We start from the raw sequence: 21,621 nt of genomic DNA, 5'->3' as shown, positions 1-21,621 counted from the left end.
TGATGCGGAAAACTAAACCGAACTCCAAGTAAAACTTGATTCCATCGATTCCGATCAACTTGATTAATTTAATCGATCGCAGCCGAATATGGCGCGAAGCAAATGGACAAGCAAGTGTATGCGATAAGTAATGAATTTTAAATACTAATTACCGTGCACTTTGTAATTTTTTGATCGCGTATTTTTTTTAAATCTTGATTCGCACTAATACTATCGTAGTGGATAATGATAGTTCCAAAATGAAAAACAATGCGTGACAATGCCTAACGAAAATTTATTCTGCAGAAATTTCATCAAGAATATTTTTTTTTTTTTTTTAATCTATGAGTTACATATGTAAAGTTTGAAAAAAGCAATTTCAAGATCGATATTTCGACGACTTCAATTTTGAAATTACAATGGTAATTCCGAATAATTTTTGGAATAATATGTTGCATTTACATATCTTGCATTTTTTAACAAAGATCAATTTTCATGCTAGCATTAGCATACTGTTACGATTTCAAGAAATCGCGCTTGTTCAAATTTGAAAATAATTTGCAAAAATTTAATTAAATTGATCTAACTCTTAAACAACGATTTATAACGATATATTATTTAAAAAAAAAATTTGATAATATTTAAATACATAGATATGCGAATTTTAGAAGACGTATTTTAGAAGTTAGAGAAGAATGGAGTAATTTTAAATTTATTAGATTTAAATATATTTATTCTATATTTTTCTAGATTTTCGCGATATTATATGATTAAGTAATTATAAATCTTTCGAGTATATTTGTGGACATTTTGATGATAGTTTTTGCTATTACTACCATAAAGGAAAAAATGTTTTATTTTATTGTTCTAATTTTGTGTTTTTCCTTTGTGCATACACATACACACATATTGTGTAAAAGATATTGTGTGTGTGATGTGTGTGAGGTTTAAAAACTAATTGCTGTGCGTTGGGCGATCTATTGGCTGAATACTTCGCATAAAGCTTGGTTTACTGTATATGTTATACATATATGATGTTACATGTGTGTGTGTATGTGTGTGTTGCGTGTGTGTACAGAATGTTCTCTTTTAAATATCCTAGCAAATTGTTTGGAAAACTAAACGATATTAGAAAAAAATTTGAGGTAAAAGTTACAGAATTTCGAGGAGCGCACTTTGGAGTGTCAACACTAATTTGATTTTGTTGTCAAATAAAAATATTTCTGAGATCCAAAGAGTATCTTTATTTTTTAAGTAAAATTATATGATTGGTCTCACACAATATATATCTATTCTTTTAATAAATTCTTTTAAAAATAAATGTAATTATACAAATCATACAAGAATTAATAGCTTACAAGATTTTTCTCAATTCATTTTGACATAAGTATTGTGACACGAAATATATAATATATTGTATATTTACAATAAATAATATATGTATATGTATACATGTGTAGACATGCGTATGTCTGTATGTGTATGACACTATTATAATCTTCTACATGTCAATTGACACGGATGCATGATGCACAACCGCTTGTAATTCTCATTAGACGTATTCGTCGCGTCCGCTCGCGGTTCCTGCAAGGCAGCTTATAAGCGGCCGCCTGGTGCGATATTACAACATAGAGGGACATGGAATGCTGAGTGTTCAGCAGCCGTGTTCACTGACGTTAATGAGCGGGAAAGGCGGCGCGAAACAGCGCGAACAGTTTCCGCTTTTCTGACGTTACTTCGTCGATTCGAGTACATAACTGTGGCTGGTGGCAAGTAAGTGTATTTATACTGCGAGATCCTCTCTTATGCACGAGCTCATCTTACGGCTGTTCTTCAAATACTATACACTCGTATATTTGCAGCTATATTATTATTACATTACAGATACGTCACGTACGCTATTGCGCGAATTATTCGGAAAATTCTCATTAATTTTATAATCGTCAACGAGGTACATAAATGAGGGAACATTTTTTTTTTTTTATACGAGAAGAAAGTCTTACTCTGAAAAAGTCAGATGCAATTAACATTAAATACACGTAATATTTAATTGAAGAGTAGGCGAATATCAAATCGAAAAATGTAAAAAGATGAAATATATATAATATGTGTATAGTAGTGTATACATATAATATTTTAGAATCATGAAAATAAATTTCAGGTTTTTGTTGAAACTATTGTAAAGCTAACAACTTATTTATTAATTACATTATTCTTATTTAACATTTTTGTTCCTAGGTGAATAGATTCTTAGAACGGAATTAGAATTATGTTCTCTCCCGATATTTTCATTCCCTCATCATACTTATTAATGCAAACATTTTCTTTAGCTGCCTGCAATACGATTACATGAATCATAATGAATGATTAATTCCATTCATATATGTATATCTATCTATATTCAGAATTATTCTAAAGAAGAGAGCCACAAAAGCTTTAGAAACTGAATATATGTTTCTTTAACATACACATATTAAAGAAGAAACACAAGCAAAAATATAATTAAAAAAATGACAAAGATATCTCAGTTTACAAATTGTTTCCAGATTAAATTATTTTAATAATTGTTGGATAATTTCAATCTAATGATTTTTCAATATAGAGTATTTTATTATTGAGAGATAAAGAAACAGGACATTTTTATACTTTAGCTCAAGATAGTCAATTTGCGTTGCAAAAATAAATGATGTCTGATAAAGATTATCATTGATATTTCAAGTCAATTTTGTCAATATTCCCGCATGTTAAATTCTTATTTAAAATTCAGACTTACATTAGGAAATAATCTATATTTCGGGATTTCTTATTGAAAATACAGTTTACCGCGTATACAAGAATTCTAAACCTTATCTGAAGAAACGTAGGCCGGATTGATCACCGCAGTGCTGACGCTGTCATTATCTAGTATATTTTTCTGTTCGGCTGCTTTCCACAAGGGCGAGGGTTGAAATAAGATCTGCAAACAGTTAAAAGGGTGCAAATTAAATTGTTGCAGAACCGATAATGGGCGAGATACGTGCCAAAATCATATCTTCTCGCGGAAAACCGCACAAGTACTTTCGAAGTGTGTGCGGAATGGCCAAAAACAACGCGAAGAAAGGGAGATAAGAGTAATGTTAAATTTATCGGCTAACAGAAAGCGGAAGCGGTCAAGGAATAGAGTTGTCTGCATCTCTCTCTCTCTCTCTCTCTCTCTCTCTCTTCCTCCCTTTCTCTCTCTGTAGAAATAGGTGCAATTCAGACAGGGCCGCTGTTAACACACCGCGTATGTAAAATTTTATTTAGTGCTTTCCTAAGAAAAAAAAAAAACAAAAAAAAAAACAATTTTTAAAGAACGAAGATTTGGCAATCGGAGACTAGGAACGTGTGGAAAAAACTGTAATTCATGATGTACATACATATTTGTTTGTAGAGTATTTAAAATCATGCAAATATTATATTTGGTGAAAAACTTCAAAGATATATGTATAATGGAGTTTCAATTTAATCAAAAAATTCAATCTCGTAAAGCGTTTTCTTTTTTTGAAATATATGTCACAATTTTTGTACGGTTCCAATTTGATCAAAACTCGCAACATCGGCGACTCTCTTTGTGTACAGTACCTCCTTTGTACGGCGCACGATTTGCGCATCTCGCTCGCGGCGCGGCGGCCCTGTATCCGAGGCGATGGAAAGAGCGGCAGGCTCCCGGGGAAACTTTTCGTTTCAAAGTACGATTACCTACGTACCGTAGAAAAACTTGTATTAAGACGTTTCCCGAGTTCTCGAGATTTTACGGCACGGGCCAGGGCAACTTCTAAATCGGCCCGTAACCACAGCCGCGCTGACAGCGTGACGTAGCTATCGGAAGATTTTCGCTATAATCGAGAGATAGCGAAAATAACGTGATGCAATAACGCTACAATAGCGCTAAAATAATATCGTAGTTTTTCTTGCGCACAGGCGGAACATTTTTTTTTTTTTTTAACACGTCATACACAGCCCGCGGACGCATTGTGCGTGTAATGGCAAAAGTTTTCACTCGCGTTTGATTAATTGATCATATAAAGAATGAGACCGACTTGGTCAAAACTGTTAAGTGATTTCGTAATTGTTTCCACCTTCTCCATTAGAGACAGAAAATTAATGACCAGATCGCCGCGCGTTTCTATCTAATACAATAATCTCTCATTCTGAAAGAGTGCCAGCCGGTAAGTCATTAAACAACAAAGAATTCTGGCTCTTAAGAAATCTCAATTCAAACTTTTCTCCAAAAAGAAAGTTAACGGTTTTTTTTTTTATATATATGTATATCTATTTTATACATTTTTCGCAGAAAAGTACATTTTTCGTAGAAAGTAAATTATTCTTGACCCATAAATGCACAACGTATTGTATTCAAACCGTTGGACAAAATGGTAAGCTTGACATTTTAAGAGACCCTCTACATTTTTCTTACTCTGAAGAATATAATACCTATATGCCTGCTTTCTTTTCATCTTAATGACAGTGGAATTTTATGAGAACCATTTACTGCGAGTTTAAGTTTTGAAAATTCGTTCAATGTGGAACGACCTAAGTATACGAATAAACTGCTGCATAAATATTTCGAAATGAGGATTAGATAAATAATTGGGTAGATAGATAAAAATAGTTAGGTAGGTAGGTTATTCTATTTTATTATTAATAGAATTAGAATTAATTTAGAATTTGATTGCTTCTTATAGGTATGCAGAAGTAATATAGGCAAATAATATTATTCTGATAAATAAAGCATTGTGCATGTTAATGATATACTAAAGTAATTTAAATACAAATAATCTCTATATATTAAAGTTATAGTTATTAAAAGTGCATACTCATTAATATAACCTGTAAGATAAAGTATTTCACTAACAAGAAAATGTTAATATAGAGTACAGCTGAAAAATAGTGATATGTTGTAGCAGGTGAGCGAGAAATATTCATCAGGCGAGGAATTCCAAAATAAAAGCTGCGAAAGTAGATGATAAATTTCCGTACAACAAGTAAGCATGACAGATTTCAACAAAGAAAGAAAAATGGATTTCTACGATATAAATTATATTTAAAAAAATAATCGGAGTAATAAGAGGCGAGGTAATTGGTGTGACGTTTGAGTTATATATGTATCGAATTTTTTACAATAATGAATATAAATAATGAACGTTTCGGTTTCTCATTTTCTAGTTAAGTATCAGCAAAAAAAGTCATGCGGTAAAATACAATAATTATAAATGACAGATATATGCGCGAAGAATAAAATATATAAAAAGGGAGTCAGTTTGAATAATCTATATATCGATAGATAAAAAAAAATAATTCCATACTTCTTTCGGGAACGTGATATTAATAATATTTTGAAGATAATATAAGCATTGAAAATATATTTGAATACGTTAAATCTAGTTGAGTGAAAAATGGAGAACGAATAAACCCAGATAGTTTTAAGATTCCTTTGGGATATCATATTATTATATATTTTGAAGATTTCTTAAAGACGCCTTAAAGATTTCGTGATGGTCTCTTCTACACCAATTTTGGACATGGTGTTAGCTGGGAAAGGATGTAGGTTATAAAGCATTGACAGAATGGAATGCATTGTTATGAGCCAAGAAATGTTACCTGCGTTTAAAACTAATCCGCTTTATACCTAAAATCTTTGAAAATACACGACGCATAGCAAACTGGACTTGAAGCGTTTTGCACAATAGAACCTTTTTGTAAAAAACTGTCTTACCTTCAACTCCCAGACTTTCGCAAAGAAGAAGACTGGCAATGGCAGTAACGTTGCCAATCCGATTCCAATTCCAATTACGCCCGTCCAGGCGGGAAATATATACGAACCGTAACTCCCTTGAAAGTCGGTTTGTCCTAATTGATATCCAAAGACTCCCTGTGGAGAAAAAATGCGGCCGGTTGGTCAGTTGTTTCCTGCATAGTACAGCTTCGAAAAACAGCGCGTGTGCGTGACACAATTATCAATTAAGGGAGATTTCGAATTTTTAATCAAAACTAACTTTCGCAGGTCGCCAGTTCGGCGCCCGTCGAGGGAAATATTTTCAATCCCCGCGATGGCGTTGGTGAAATTCAGCCGATATAAATAAAAATTCGCTCGGCATGCGCGCAGGGGATGCGGTGGCAAGGGCGTGTCTCGCGACAGGTAGCCAGATTAATTAAGCAGTCTGGTCGTGGGAAATACGACGCTTTACCTCCTAGGGACGCGAATCTATAGCGAACCTATATACATATATGCGAATGTTAAATTTTGCGAGCCTCGAGTTTTCATCATTTTATTTTAAAGTTTCGATAGACTCAAATAAGAAGATCGATATAATTCCATCGTACTTTTGTATTGTATTTTTTCATATATTATATTATATTATCTCATATCAATATCAAATAATCTTTATTCTTATATCTCTGATATATTCGATAAATTCTCTATCCTCTCTTTTTTATTCCGCACTAATACACGAACAAGTTGTTTATCGACAGAAAACGATGATTTATACAGAGTTGATTTAAATCTCAGATTGTATTTTCAAATCAATAAGATTTACAATGTCGATTTTATCAGAAATAAAGTCTTGTGTTAACAAAATGTTATTCTACATTTTCAATTTACATTTGCATGAGAAGAATCATTTCTATTTTATTTAAATTACAATTTCTGATGTATTTTGTATATACTACATAAATTGAATCAGAAGACAATTAAATAAAAAAAATTTCTTGTATACAGTGGCGTAGCTACAATGTTGGGGGCCCCTGGGCAAAAAAAAAAACGTATACGCAAATTCGGCTCATATAGAAAAGTTACTTAGCTTTTAGCTAATCAACTTGCAACTTTCTTTGTAAAAACTGAATTTATACATGCGTTTTTCTCGTGAATAAATTCAAGAATCGAGTCATTGGATATTTAGGAACCCTCCTTTAAGCTGGGATTCCCGAGACGTGTCCGGGCTTCCCGGGTGGTAGCTATGCTATTGCTTATGTACGAAAGTAAATTAAAAACATGGAACAAAACTTTTTTCTTACAAAACGTTGTTTTCGAGAAAATTAACTCAAAAAAACTCGAAAAAAATTAATAATATATAAACTTGAATATTATAGATTTGTTCGAAATATTCCCGATTCAGCCGACTTTCGGACCAATATTTTTCTCACCTATTTCTTTACAGGGGAAGTTAAGAGAAGGAACAAGGGGAATTTCTGAGATCCCAACCACAGGATTCAAATTCCTTAGTTTTCAAATTCCTTTATTGGCCGAGAGGAATGAAGTGTAGATCGTGTTTTTAAAATTAAGGAGCCGACTTAAAATATTCTTATTTATTATTGTTTCGAAATATTTGTTCTAAAAAAACATTCTATACACAAAATTTGTGTAGAAAATTTGAAGAACATTTCTCTCTCTCTCTCTCATTCCTTTTTCCCTAAAGTATACACATTATTCTATAAAGTTCTTTCGACAATCAATGACCCAAGCTTAAATTTCATTATTTTCCATATAAATTCGATTAATCGTTTCTATGTGATGGTCGAAACTAATTTACGGTATATTCTCTCGCTGTGTCGCCAAACTTTCTACAAAGTTTACAGTCAATAAACGTGGGCTCCTTAGCTCGACGGGATTAAGCATCGAGATGCCGCGTCTTCCCCTCGTTACTACCGTCGATTGTACCGTTTAGCAATTATATACATTGGAGAGCTGTCATTAAAGTTTTGATTGTCGCGCAGTTTAGTCGCGAACGTGTAAAGGAGTAACTTATTTCAATAACAATGGCAAATTGAAACTACACAAAATGACTATTTATATTATCAGGAGAAATTTTTATTGCAATTTGTTAATTATTGCAATATTATACATATATTATATTATATTTATATGAGATGTTATTTATATTTAAATTGTAGTAAACAATTGTTCTCAACTATGTTCAATTATAATTTCAAATATGCACTTTTATATGCTTATCATAATCGTTTTATATTCGAGCTACTGCAGCATTAGCACAAATTAATGTTTACAAACTAATTTTAATGTATGTTAATTTATGATAATTCGACGACAAAAACACACATCAAATTGAGAAAGCTATTTGAAATAAATATAAAATAAAAAGATGTTCTTCTATCCGATCGCTTTGGAACGCTTGGTATACCTGACAACGAAACTTTTAGCTGTAGCAGATATCCCGTAGCTATATGCGCATTTCTAGCAACAAAAGGGTCAAACTGGGACTGAAATGGTTGTAGTAAGAAAATAGGCACTTACCAAGCAAGTAAGAGGCGCAAGAACTACCCAGCATAACCACCAATAGCCGCGGAGAAAGCGACCAAATCTCATTTTCATTTCAGCAAGATTATTGAGGAATTTGTTGCATCCGTAGAACCAGGCGGGCACAACGATTTCGGCAAAGCCGATCAATAGAATAGCCCACGAGGCGGTATGCCAGTCCATTAGTTTGAACAAGTAGATACCGCCGTCGAACACCATCGGAATCGCTAGAAGCCAGCAGGCAACGCATATTCCCAATATCACAAGGCCTTCATGTTTTCGTAAATCCGGACGCTTGTCCAGTATGGCGGTGTTTATCGCTTGCACACCTGCAAACTGTAAAAAATACATGACTGAAATTTCTCTTCCTTCTTCTATTCGTTTCTGTTATTTTCCTTTTTTTCTACTATCTTCTATTTATCTATTCTGTTTGACAATTACAATTGTGTATTTCAATTGTTGGATTTTGAATCAATCTGTCAAGTTTTCAAAGTGTTCGGTTAAAAGAAAACTGCATGTCCTATAGATATTCGACTATTTTTCGACATAAATATTTAACTTTGGAATGATAGAGAAAATAGAATTTAAAACAATAATTGTGAAATATTTATCTTAGTCTTATTGCACATTGCAACTTTTGCAATTCCAATGGATGTTATTTCAAAGTTATATGTAAATAGTTAGTTCAGTCTGCGCGACTTCATATTGTTTTATTTTAATATTTTGCGGTGAAAAATAACTGTGATTATATGTGGATACTGTAGAGTTACATTGTACTTTCTACAATATTTTTCAAATTTTTATCCTTCAAAGGATGATTTATTTCAGCATATCATGGAAACATCAGAAACTCATAAATTCGAATGTATTCATTCGATTGTATGATATAAACAGAAACGCATATTTATACAGGTTTTTTCACTTTGCGGTTGTTTTTTTAGGATCACAGATGATTCTGAGAAAACGAAAAACGAAAGGGATCACAATTGATGAAAGAAAGAAAAGAAAATGCGCACTTTTTACTTAGGGACGGACGAGCCAGCTATAATTTCTTTTGTGATGTACGACTTCCTGAACGACGGGAGTCGTTTGCTATGTAAAAGCAACACAAAACTATGCTCAGGCTAGCAAAGAGTGTATCCTTTTCGCCCGCGGTATCCTTTGACAAATATGCCAGTCATTTCTCAAGGCGATTGAATAGTGCCTTCTTAGCACCAGTACGCTTTGCGAAATCTTTGCGAAATAACCTCGTCGATAAGTAACGGAAAAGTTATTACGGTGATCAATATTTTGTGCCAGTATTGCGCAACTTTTTAACATCTACATTATAACTGTCAAAGCTTATTTAAATAGCCACATGCATATAGAGAAGTCAATTTATTACATATCTAAAGATATCAATGCACACGATCAAAAAGCGTTTTTTATTTTTATAACTTTATCAAATTGTTTATTGTAGAATAAAAAAATATCGCGATATCTCTCATAGATATTATAACATAATAATATGTATGATATAATATGCGATAGTCACAATCAAGTTAAAATAATTTGGTTTCAGTTTACACAATTGTTAACTACGATGTTATATTGATACAATAGGATATCGTTACATCATTAAATCAGAGATATACATACATAACAAAAATATCAAATTAACATTTTATGTAGCGTAGAAATTGATACAATTCTATAATCTTTTGGTCTCTACTCTCTACTATAGCACAAATTCTTTATTCGTCAAAAACACAAGAAACACAAAATGCCTTTTTTATATGTGATAAATGTAATAAATAGCAAAAGAAGATTCACATTAATTGTTATATATTTTATTGCAAATCACAGTTATATATATATAGCATTAACGTAAGATAAAATATATTTTGTTTTTATGTAATTTATTATTTTATATATAATATATGTTCTAGTATTTTGATATTAACTTAAAATAAAAAAAAAGATAAAAATAATGTACATACAAATAGAAATATTTCCTTTCGAGCCGTAATTAAAATCTGCTTTGGTATTGATTGAGATGAATATTATTCAAATTCTAGATTGTCGCGAGAAATTCAAATCGTGTGATTACCCTGCATATCGCATGTATTTTGCTTCGTTTATTATATATACAGTTAAATTATTTCGAATAACCCGAGAAAACGAGTGTGTGTGTGTGTGTGTGTGTTTGTGTGTCGACCCATCTACGCGACTTGGAACAAACGCAGTAAGCGCAGCAAAGTTTCTCGTTACGCGAAGGAAAATTGAAATTTACATCGCTCGCGCTCCTAGCACTCCATTCCTTCCCTCGTCTTCGTTCGCGCTTCATCGCACTAATAATTATTTTTCTCATCATCGTAAGTGACGAGGAGTCGAAGTCGGGGGTATCTCTTGCCGGTTTTTCTTGTGAAAATGGAAATAATACTTTCTTATACAGCCTTCCTTAAACGTTTACGCGATAATATTTTCGCTTCCGTTTATCGCTACCGCAGCGCGCTCGTGTAAGATCGAATATCGTTGTACGTATGTATATGTATGTGTAAAATCGCTCGCGTGCTTACCTGGCTACCGAGACCGAGTATGAAGAGCATGAAGAAGAACAGAATGGCCCAGAGATTCGGCAACGGCATCCGCACCACTGCCTCTGGGTAAGCGATAAAAGCCAATCCCTCCGCGCTCTGAACCACCTTGTCGATCGGCATTTGCATCTGCCGGGCTAGGAATCCGAGTATCGAGAATATTGCGAAGCCAGCGAAAATGGACGTAAATAGATTCGTGAAAGTGACGAAAATAGCATCCCTGACAATAGATAAGTCGACAATCAAATTATCATGCACTCGCGAACCGTATACACGAACGCGTACAGGATGTTAATAAAATACTTGGATAAACCTCAGGAACGAATTACATTAGTACATAGGAAAGCTCACACACAAACATCTTTGTTGCTTTGAAAAAAGCACTTTCATCTTTCTCCCTAAAATAAAAATAAAAGATCCTTCTAACCATTATACTGTATCCAATCTTTTTTCTGTTTCTCTGATCTCCAACAAATCCCAAGGTTTTATCCCTTGTTTCTTTTTTGTATTCTTTTGCACACACACATACATGCACACAGATATACATGTATATCAGAATGTGTATTGTTGTTTTGCTTTTTCTTCAATATATAATATACCATATACTATGGATTTTATTGCACGCAATTAAGCAATAACTTGCATTGTTGGAGAACATTACACGTCCAAAATGTGATATGTATGTAAAAGAGTATTTATTGTATTTTGCTCTCTTAATAATAGAATTATTATTTCTGATTATTATTTAGAACAATCGCCTTTAATTTATTATTATTTTTATACTCGAGCTGATATTAGAATTATATTGGTCGATCGTGACGAACGGTTGACTTAATTACTCTTTCTTTACCAAAACGTCACATATCATCGAGTCTTGAATTATTATAATAAAATAAAATGTGCAACAAACGTCATGTGTCGTAAAGAAATGTCATCGACATTTCTGAAATGTGTCACTAATTGTAAGATTAACAAATGCTCGCTATGCTTAATTAATGCAATGAATTAAATATATGTATTATACGATAAATTATTCATGTGAACGAATTCTTACATATGTACATATAATTTTTGAAACAAATATCTATATACGCGATACGGACTTTTATTCTACTGTAAAAAATAAAGAAGATATTCTATTGTAAGTATAATCGCACCTGTGACAATTGTTGCTGAAGTTGCTGTAGCTCGCGAGGGTGACCAAAGATCCGCAGCCGATACCGAGCGAATAAAAGACTTGAGAGGCGGCATCCGCCCACATCTTGGCGTCTTTCAGCATCGTAAAGTTGGGCATGATATACCACAGAACGCCTTCATCGGCGCCGTCTAACGTAGCACCTGTGCGAATATCTCCTTTAGTCACGCTCATGATAAAGTTATCCGCTCTCTTACGCTAGGATGCTATTGTCGCGCGATCCGTATACAGAAATCTCGCTCTATGAACGGATTCGAAAAAGCTTACGGAGAGAGAAGCGCTTGAAAAAGTTAAGATATTCGCGCAAAAATATCCTAGTCAATATGACGATAGTGTTAAATCTATTCGTCTCGAATCGTCCGAGCATGCAGTTTCACTCGGCAAAACTTGATAATTTATTATTACTAAAAACTTGGTAATTTATTAGAATTACTAGAAGAACTATTTATTAAAATTCTTATACGCAATTTTTCTTATTCTGCTTTAATTTACATTCTATAATAAAAAATAGCAGATCCTTAGCATATTCTTAATTTTAGAAAACTTTAAGATCGATGGACATTAATACATACATTGAACAAGTCGTAATTATAACATAGATAATTTTAAGTATATCAATTATTTTCAGATTATATTAAATTCACACTAAATAATTTATTTTTCTTGAAATCGTATCTAATTACGTTTTATTTTGAAAATTTTTAAGAGAGAAAATTATTCATATAAATATTAGTAAAAAATAATTTTATTCGTCAGTATTAAGACGTTGACCGTTAATAAGTTAAATTTCCATGAACCTGTACCGTTATCCAGGAAACCTCTCCTATTTTTGTTTCTTACCTCGTATTAGCAGAGCTGTGAGAATAACGTAGGGAAAGAGGGCGGTGAAGTAGACAACCTTGCCGATGGTCTGGATGCCGCGTGCTAGACAGAGGAAGCACACTAGCCAAGCTAAAGTGAGGCATCCGAACAATTCCCATCTTATGTCACCGAAGTTCTCCCATGTGGCACCGCGTATACCAAGAACGTAGTCTCTGAACGCAATCGACAATTACACGCTTTGCAAGCGCGAGCTTGAACAAATTTTGTCTCGTTCCTCAACGCTGAACAGCGACGTAAGGCTCGTTCCCGATCCTCTCGACACGATGCAGCGCTGATGACAATTTATATCGTACCTGAAGTATTCTTCGGATGACAATGTCCGATTGTAGATATCAATGAATGCTTTCGCCTCGCCGTTATTTTTGAAACAATGAGTGATATTGCCGCCACGGTTGTAACCAAAATGAGAACAGACAACATCGATGGCCATACAGCTTTTGTTGTAAAATATAGAGTGTGAGTCAATATCCTTTTGGCATAATGCATCCTCAAGGCCGCTATAACAATCTGTCGAGGTCAAATATTATGCGTTATAGATGTACCGTTCGAAAACGAACGGGCATAGATCTTCCTTAGATCTTCCTTTAGTCACCATCGATACTTATATCTTCTTTAAAAAATTTGTTTACGATTTTTATGATTTATCTCATTTAATTAAGCTTTATATTAAATTTTATACAAATTAATTAATAAAAAGAATAGTAAATATTTTTTGTCATATTATTTTACACGAAATATCTTATTAACATCATTTATCATTAGTATTATACAATATTTTTATAAAGAAAATATTTTATTTCAAATATTTAATAAATTTATGCACACTAAAAGTAATGGAAGTATCTTGAATAAATAATGTTAAGGTAAATAGTAAATTTTTAGACACAGAGTTTCGACGATAAGTTTTTCTGTCTTTTATTAAGTTAAAACGCATTTCATAGCAACTTTAAATGAATGATGTAAATATCAAGGAAAATTAATAATATGTTTAATAATATTGTAAAATTTTATTTTTTCATTCCCTAATAGATCTAAAATCACAGGTAATAGTTAACTCGCTAAAATTTAGTTAAATGTTTTTGTTCGATTAAATAAAACGACAAAAATCTAAGTCCTCAATATAATAGTATACTCATTTATTTTTACTTACCGTTCGTGTTAAAATCATTATCGCAGTACGCCCACTTGAGTTTTGGAAAGAAAGAAGCGAAAATGTAGAATAAAGTCCATGCGACGATTATCATGTAGTACACCATCACTAGTAAAATGACGACCAACGTGCAATAGCCTAGACCATGAAACGCAGGCGCCATACGGCTGTAAGCTTTTATGGGTCCCAGTCCAGAATACTGACCCATACAAAGTTCGAGGAAGAATATAGGCAGACCCATTGTAAACAGCATGATAATGAAAGGTATCAAAAAGACACCTATAACAATATACAGAAGACATAAGAAAAGTTTAATGTATAGTAAATATAGATTAAAATATATACACGATGTGCACTATTATACATATATTAATGGATTATTTAATAAATTATAAATTCTTTACTGAATGAATTTTTAACATACTTTTATCAACACAATTATATACAAAAATATTTTCTTAGTTCTGACTATTAATTTATTTTAAATGGTATTATTTTGATAGTATTATTTTATATTAATTAAATTATATCATACATTCAATCACTTAACATTTTTTTTAGAGATTAGGATTTTTGTCACACACATGGGAGAAATTAGTTTACAGAGAATAGTTTAAAGAAAAGCAGAAAAAAAATTTAGTAGTTAATTAAAAAATAAGTAGTTAATTAAAAAATTCTCATCTTGAGTTCATCACTTGCAATTTCCAAAAAAAAAAAGTCTTCAGACCTTTGTTTATGTGGCAACTTTTCTTATTTTTAAATCTTCAACGCAATCTTAAAGTTTGTGCATCAGCTTTTTAAAGTTTGTGCAAATAATTTTTCGATGCTCTATATAAGAACACAGATATTGCATCCCAGTGATGTACAGAGTATCTCAAGCTTTTAACGGCTAAACTGTACTAACGTGTTTCATAGTAAATAAAAACAAAAAAAAAACATAATGTAAACATAAGATCATAAAAACTTTAGTGAATAAAGTCCAACTAAATATATTAGATACAAATATGATCAATACAATATATCTATGTAATATTGCTAGAAAAAGAAAAATATTTATAAGATAATATTCATTAATTAACTTTTTCAGACACAGTGACATTCTATTATATTTTCGTGATAACTTTGTTCAACTTAATAACATTTTTTTTTGTTGTTATTCATAAAACATGTTAGCACAGATTGATAGTTATAATTTGAGATATGTAATTTGGTGATGTGTCTGACTTTACTCCGTCTTCTTCTCCTTCTTTGTTTTTTTCCCTCTGCCCTTCTCTCTCTTTATAGAGAGTACATATTTTCTACGTACATCATACATCTGAGACAGATGCATAGATGTAGATATGATTACATGTACGTATGTATGTACGTACCACCGCCATTGCGATATATGAAGAGAGGGAAACGCCAAACATTGCCGATGCCAACGGCATACCCGATGCAGGATAGAACAAATTCGATCTGGTTGGACCAACCACTTCGCTTCGGCTCATCTGGATGTTCCACCAAAGTGCCACCAAGTCCGAGCGAAACCCTCTTTGCCTATCAAAAACATATGGAAAAGCTACATTATATATTTACATTATATAGATTATCACCAAACCAACGAAGAAAATATCTAATGTTATATTGTAAATGCATATACAATCGAAAAAAATTGCAAAAGGGAGAGAGAGAGAGAGAGAAAGAGAGAAAAGAGGTTCGAACACAAAATCAAATCTTTCAGTTTATTCACGTAATAAGATTAGAAACACGCTTGAATAAGTTCAAATTAACTTCTCAAAAATTTGGCAATGAAAATATTTAATCTGATTGCGAGATAATTATACAAATAAGATTATATATATGATTAACAAAGTATTGCGTATTATTAATTTTGAATTATTCAAGTGGATAGATTAAAATACGATTTAGCATGAGTATAAAGTTTAAGGTCATATTATTTTTTATTGCTAATTTTACCTATATCTTTTTAAAATGTAAGAAAATGAGATATTGACTGCGTTCGCTTTGACTGTAATTTCATATTTTGTACTGTAAAACTTTCTTTGTATATATATATAATCTTAAGAAAATAAAAAGAAATAAGAAAATATTAAATAAAAAAATTATCTTTATAATAATAACATATATTTATAATGTCATATTTATCGTCATTAATGTTTATATTTATGTCTCTCAAAGCTTAATTTAGATAAAATTATTAAACGCAAACTTGGACATATGTTTAAATCATTAATATTGAAAGCGATGATGTATCATCAAATAGAGAACGAAATTTATAGACGACTTGCATATGCATTTCGAGAGATATGCAAGCAATTTTTGAGATATGATAAGAGACGCGACTAAACATATATATGTATACATATATTATACATATATCGATACGTTAGTCTTCTTTGAACTACGAAATTGTATAATGATCGTATAAGCACAACACCTTACTATAATTATGATGCATTTATTATTAGAGACACAAACCTGAGACGTTTTTTTCGATTCCATCATTGTGATAATTGTGGTAAAATCCGACTCGAGTCGTGACTCGTCTTCGGGATTGCGTGAACGACTGGGCGTCGGCGTGATCAGGTGGCAATTTAATAATATATATGTATAAAGCAGGGTCCACATTATCGAATCAAACTTCGAGTCAAACTTTGGCGCGAATCATCGCGTGCACAGTCGTATGTCCACTCCAAGGAGTCACGAATATTTTGCTGACAACTAATTGTCAGTTCGATTCACAGCGTTTTACTAAAAGTCGTTGTACCAAAGAATTTTTTTATGATCAAATTACACGTTTTGATGTGTGTGATAACCGAGCATCGAGTTAGAACGATAACGAAACATGAAAGACCAACACAAACACATGAATAGTTGCCCTATCAATAATATTCGATTCAATTCATATGTGTCTACACATATACAAATTATCTTATGCTATTAGTTTTTGATAATGAAGCTGGAATAATCTAATCAAGAATGTGTAAGAGATTATTATTAAATCAGATGTTAAAAATTTTCAACGTTACGATAAATTGAAAAGAAGATTCTTGGGAAAAAATGAGTAACCAACTTGAATTAAATGATATGTGCAAAAAAAGATAACATTTTTGATGTCCCTAGAAAGCGAAAGCCTAAAATGACAAAAATTTGTAAGTAAACAAAAACAGACAAGATTCAAAACTGAATTTCGAACTATGTTCGTTACAAGCGCGTAAAAATTTGAATACGTGTTTGTTTTAAACAGGAATTTGATTTGAGAACCGTCTAAAGATTTGGCTCGGTAATGTGAATCCTCCTTAACGGTAGGCGATAATTTAAACGAGTGATTATATCAAAAGATAATTTCGATATAAGATATAGATTTATTCGATCAGCTTTCGCGAGCAAATAAGTTTGTTCGTGTATCAATCGCTCTGCACACAAACAGCAAGTTTTCATTGAAATGTGTGCTATGTACGCAACTATTCATGAATCTAATAATAATGAAGCAATAATGTCGATTAGATACGTAGATAATAAAATAAAAAAATATTTCCGCGAATGGACAACTCAACTTGATTTTCGTGTAATTGAAAGATCGAGTGCACATATTCGATAAGTTACATAATACCGATTTAACAGTCTTATCAGAAGCTTATAGATTAAAAACAAAAAAAATAAAATATTGATTCAAAAATGCAATTTGAAATTTGTTTCAGTCTTTTTGTCTTTCCAATCTATATTCTATCCGATATGTCAATAGATGATATAATTTTAAACAATTATGATGAATTAATGTATTCTCACTAAATTCTCATTAAATTCGTAAAGCAAAGCTCTGAAAAAGCTCGTTTAAGATTATCGTCTTATCAGATGTGAGATCATCAATCTTTCGTAAATGTCCAAAGTAACAGAATCCCGCAGCACAACGTATAACGTTATCTAGAGATAAGCCTGCAGGAAATCTGGTAGTCTCTTCTTTTTCTCTGACTACATTCTCTATTCTCTTCTTTTTTTATTCTACAATCTGCAGATATAGAGTAATTTTATCATTATTATCTACCGGAAATGTCTTAATTAATTTGAAAGAAATTCTTTCCAATCTTGAGACGCTATATTTGTATATGATATAAAAAATTAAAGATATAATAATTATTTTTTTTGTAAAAATTATTTTAGAACTTTATATATGTATGTTTATTTTGTAATAACTAAAAAATTTAAAAAAAGATTGAAGATTAAGTTACATTTGTTACATCGTAATGTAACAAGTGTAATATATATATATATATATCTATCTTTGGTTACTATTGGTTTTCTAGTTTATACGTTGCAAACTACGATAAAATTCAGAAATGAAAGAAAGCAGGATAAAAAAAACGGACATGCTACTTTATGGCGGAAGTGTTGACAACGGGGAAAAACTGTTTTATTCGAAAGGACTGGGAAAGGAATGATCTCACTGCCGTCCGATCGCGTATGCAGGAGCATCGTGATAAAGGGAGAACGATTCTCGAATGGGAAAGGCGAGCAAATCTGCTCCCACCGAGTGCCGGGATAAAAGAGACGATTTGCAAACTTGCTGTCGGAACGACACATACGGAGCTCCGCGATTCCGATCGGAAGGCAAACGCAAGCACGAAGTTATCGTTTATAAAGATCCTATCCGACACACAGAGTGAAAGAGAGAGAGAGAGAGAGAGAGAGAGAGAGAGGGAGTGACAAACTTTATGAATTATGAAACTATTCCGAATCGGAAAAATAATAGATGTCGCATCATTTCGATTCTATCGATTCACATATCACAACTGAGAACGTTTCTAATCTAAATTCTATTCCAATCGCATTATACACGATACAGTTGCATGTAAGACTTGAAAACAAAAATTTGAGGGAATTTGAAGTCTGGCCGGTCAATGAAACTCTCACAATAGCAGTTTTTCAAACAGACGAGGTTTGTGACTTTATTTACAATGCGAGTTCGCAAATAGCCGAAAATGGAGAGTGACACGATGTAGTACATACGTACGTGTATGTACTATACATATACGTCATGTTTCATTGGGATGCACGTTATTGCGACGTAATTTCTCCAACTTGGTCAATTTAACAGTTTATCTTTGGTCGCTTTATTGCGTTCGTCCAGTGCGCTAATGCAAACGTTTTTTTCCAAACGCCAGGTAGAGACCTGCTTGCATTTTGACCACCCTTTCCCACCCTTTCCCCACTCTCTCCACATGCTTTCCTCCGCCAACTATGCTGAACAGATGCAATCGATATTACCAATGGGCCGACTGCTAAATCATAGCGTGTATATTGGTTGCTCGAAGTCATGGCACTAACATTATGGATAAAATTAATAGAAGCGACCACGCCGGAAAGAGCACTATTGGTAAACTTGCTAAGCTTGCGTCAGGGTCAATATAGTCATCCTCTCCTGCAAAAGTATATCTATAGTTATATGTGCGCGCCCGTGAATTGTCTGTATAGGTTTGTACATGCGTATCGTTTTAAGCTCCCAGATTTGAGCGTTGGGCTTGTTTGATTATATCGCATGTACAAATCCTGTGTATTTCCTCCAATTTATGGTATATCCATGATACATCTAGTACGTTGCTATCGGATCGTTCCACGGTGGGTTCGATAATTTTACGAAAATTATTAGAAAGTTTGACATCTAAATGAGTGAAATGCTATTTGTTTCAAAGGCCATTTTTTTAAATAATTAATTTTAATCTGTTTCTAAAATATACATAGGGTTCTCATTTCTCTCGAACTATAAGACACATTTTGTGATATTTGAGTGCGTGGTGAAAAGTTCTGATGATACAATAGTGTTTAGCTTAAATTTATACTACTTGAACACGCGGAGGTTCAAGGTTCTCTCGATATAAGACTCGATTTACTCTTCCGTCACCAAAGTACCTCTTGTGAGAGATAATCGACACCAGTCAAAGTTTCTCTAGAATCGCAGAAATTACTGGCTGCTACGGGCTGTAGTAATTGGTTATAACAGAATATCCCGTTTCGACCAAAGTCAGAGAACAGACGCGGAAGACGTCTGTAATTTACGCGCTTGCTCAGAGAGGATTCTCCCACTCTTTCGTGTTCCTTTCTGTTTGCCCGAAGCATCTCGTCAATACACACCTAATATTTATCATTTACATTCAATCTGAGTATTCTATAGTGTGATTCAATTTAGTCTTGCGTTTTATTTATTTCTTGAAATTCTTCGAGGCGTATATTTTTGTGCCAAGAGTAATGGCATGATCACGAATGCGAACGATCGGCAACGCGTTTCATTGTGGATCGCTCGATCTAGTGTTCCAGCAACATGCGAATGGACCATTAGCGATCGAAGATATATAGGTGAACGTAATAGTAATCCGAGGAATCCGGCACTTTTGGTGGTCGTTGGTAACGTCGATAAAAGCATCGGAAGCAATAATATCGCTCGCGCACGTGCAATATCTAGATTTAAAGAAGGGAAAGTAACGATTGGATGTCTTCCGATGGTTAGACTATAGCGCAATATCCCTTTGTCGGTTAAAACCCATCGCGACGATCAATAATTAAAAAATCCCGATAGCATCGATGTTGTTCCGCATCGCGTATCGCTCCATCCTACGATTCTCGTTGTAAATACATCGTACATCCGCTCGTATTGCACAACGATGCATACAGAACGTCCGGAGAATTGCATCGTAAAATACTACAGCGGAAAAGTTTGTGAAAAATTAAACAATAAAAGTATTCGCGCGACTTTTTACTCCAAGAAGTAATTTTTATATTTGTTGCTATGGTGTTCGTATCAATAACGATTAATCTCGAAAATTTCATGATATATAACAATTCCGCAATCATCATTTTTTTCATATTTTTTAATATTTTGTTAATTAGTTTATGTAACAAATTTTGAGAACAAATTTGCGTCCAATTATAGAATTATAGAATCATTGATCTATACACATGTACATATTCTCCAATATTCAAATATCTAAGAAATATGCCAAGATTTTTCGAGTGTTCGATATAATGTAAAATACATAATCATTTTGGATATTAATTGTGTGTATAATATGGGTATTTATTTTGATATATTTAAGTAATCAATTAAGAAATTGTATATGCATATACACATATACTGGGGATCACGGAGGCGGGTTGGGGTTAAACCTCTGTCTTCTAAATTAAAAGAAATTCTAGTCCGATTATTTTTAAAATATTTTATTTATAACGATAAATATTCGAAGCGGTGAACTTTCATTGAATACGAGCATTGTACTTACGGTTCCATTGACTGATACACTTTTTAGCGTCTCTAAAAAATATATTTAACAAAAATGGAAGAAATTTAAAATCAACCCTTATTTCAATAAATGCATGCAAAGAAAAAAAATAAAATTCACAATTTCCCTAATTACATTTAAAATCATAAATTGCAAAATAATTCTATATGATTCTATATATCATAATAATCTTTTTTTTTTTAATTTTTAAAAACGCCCTTGCAAACTCGTATAATACGGTAGTTGTACGAAGACATACACAAGTGCTTCCTAGAAAGTTCAATGGT

General features: G+C 32.7%; 1 protein-coding gene across 1 annotated transcript; it reads right to left on the bottom strand.

Annotated features, from left to right (window-relative positions):
- Nucleotides 1-740: 740 nt before the first annotated feature.
- On the bottom strand, nt 741-16,897 carry LOC114929494 (sodium- and chloride-dependent GABA transporter 2). Its single transcript, XM_029301059.2, has 10 exons — nt 16,542-16,897; nt 15,431-15,599; nt 14,061-14,339; nt 13,204-13,417; nt 12,869-13,062; nt 11,991-12,171; nt 10,816-11,053; nt 8,255-8,593; nt 5,717-5,872; nt 741-2,935 (listed from the first exon to the last, which is right to left on the bottom strand). The coding sequence occupies exons 1-10, from the start codon at nt 16,689-16,691 to the stop codon at nt 2,819-2,821; spliced, it is 2,037 nt and encodes a 678-aa protein (XP_029156892.2). The 5' UTR covers nt 16,692-16,897; the 3' UTR covers nt 741-2,818.
- Between the last annotated feature and the right edge of the window lie 4,724 nt (nt 16,898-21,621).

Source organism: Nylanderia fulva, unplaced genomic scaffold, assembly GCF_048542155.1.
Source record: "Nylanderia fulva isolate GAGA-0341 unplaced genomic scaffold, ASM4854215v1 Scaffold23, whole genome shotgun sequence".
In the NCBI taxonomy this organism is placed as follows: domain Eukaryota; kingdom Metazoa; phylum Arthropoda; class Insecta; order Hymenoptera; family Formicidae; genus Nylanderia; species Nylanderia fulva.
Note: the sequence above shows the minus strand (reverse complement) of the source record. Positions and strands in the feature narration are given on the sequence as shown.

What these genes read in the sequence shown, in the direction of transcription:
- LOC114929494 (XM_029301059.2), bottom strand. Translation starts at nt 16,691, where the DNA reads ATGTGGACCCTGCTTTATACATATATATTATTAAATTGCCACCTGATC. An exon ending in TAATGATTTTAACACGAACG is followed by an intron (nt 13,418 to 14,060) that starts GTAAGTAAAAAT and finishes TGACCTCGACAG; the next exon opens with ATTGTTATAGCGGCCTTGAG. An exon ending in CGAAAGTCTGGGAGTTGAAG is followed by an intron (nt 2,936 to 5,716) that starts GTAAGACAGTTT and finishes AACTGTTTGCAG; the next exon opens with ATCTTATTTCAACCCTCGCC.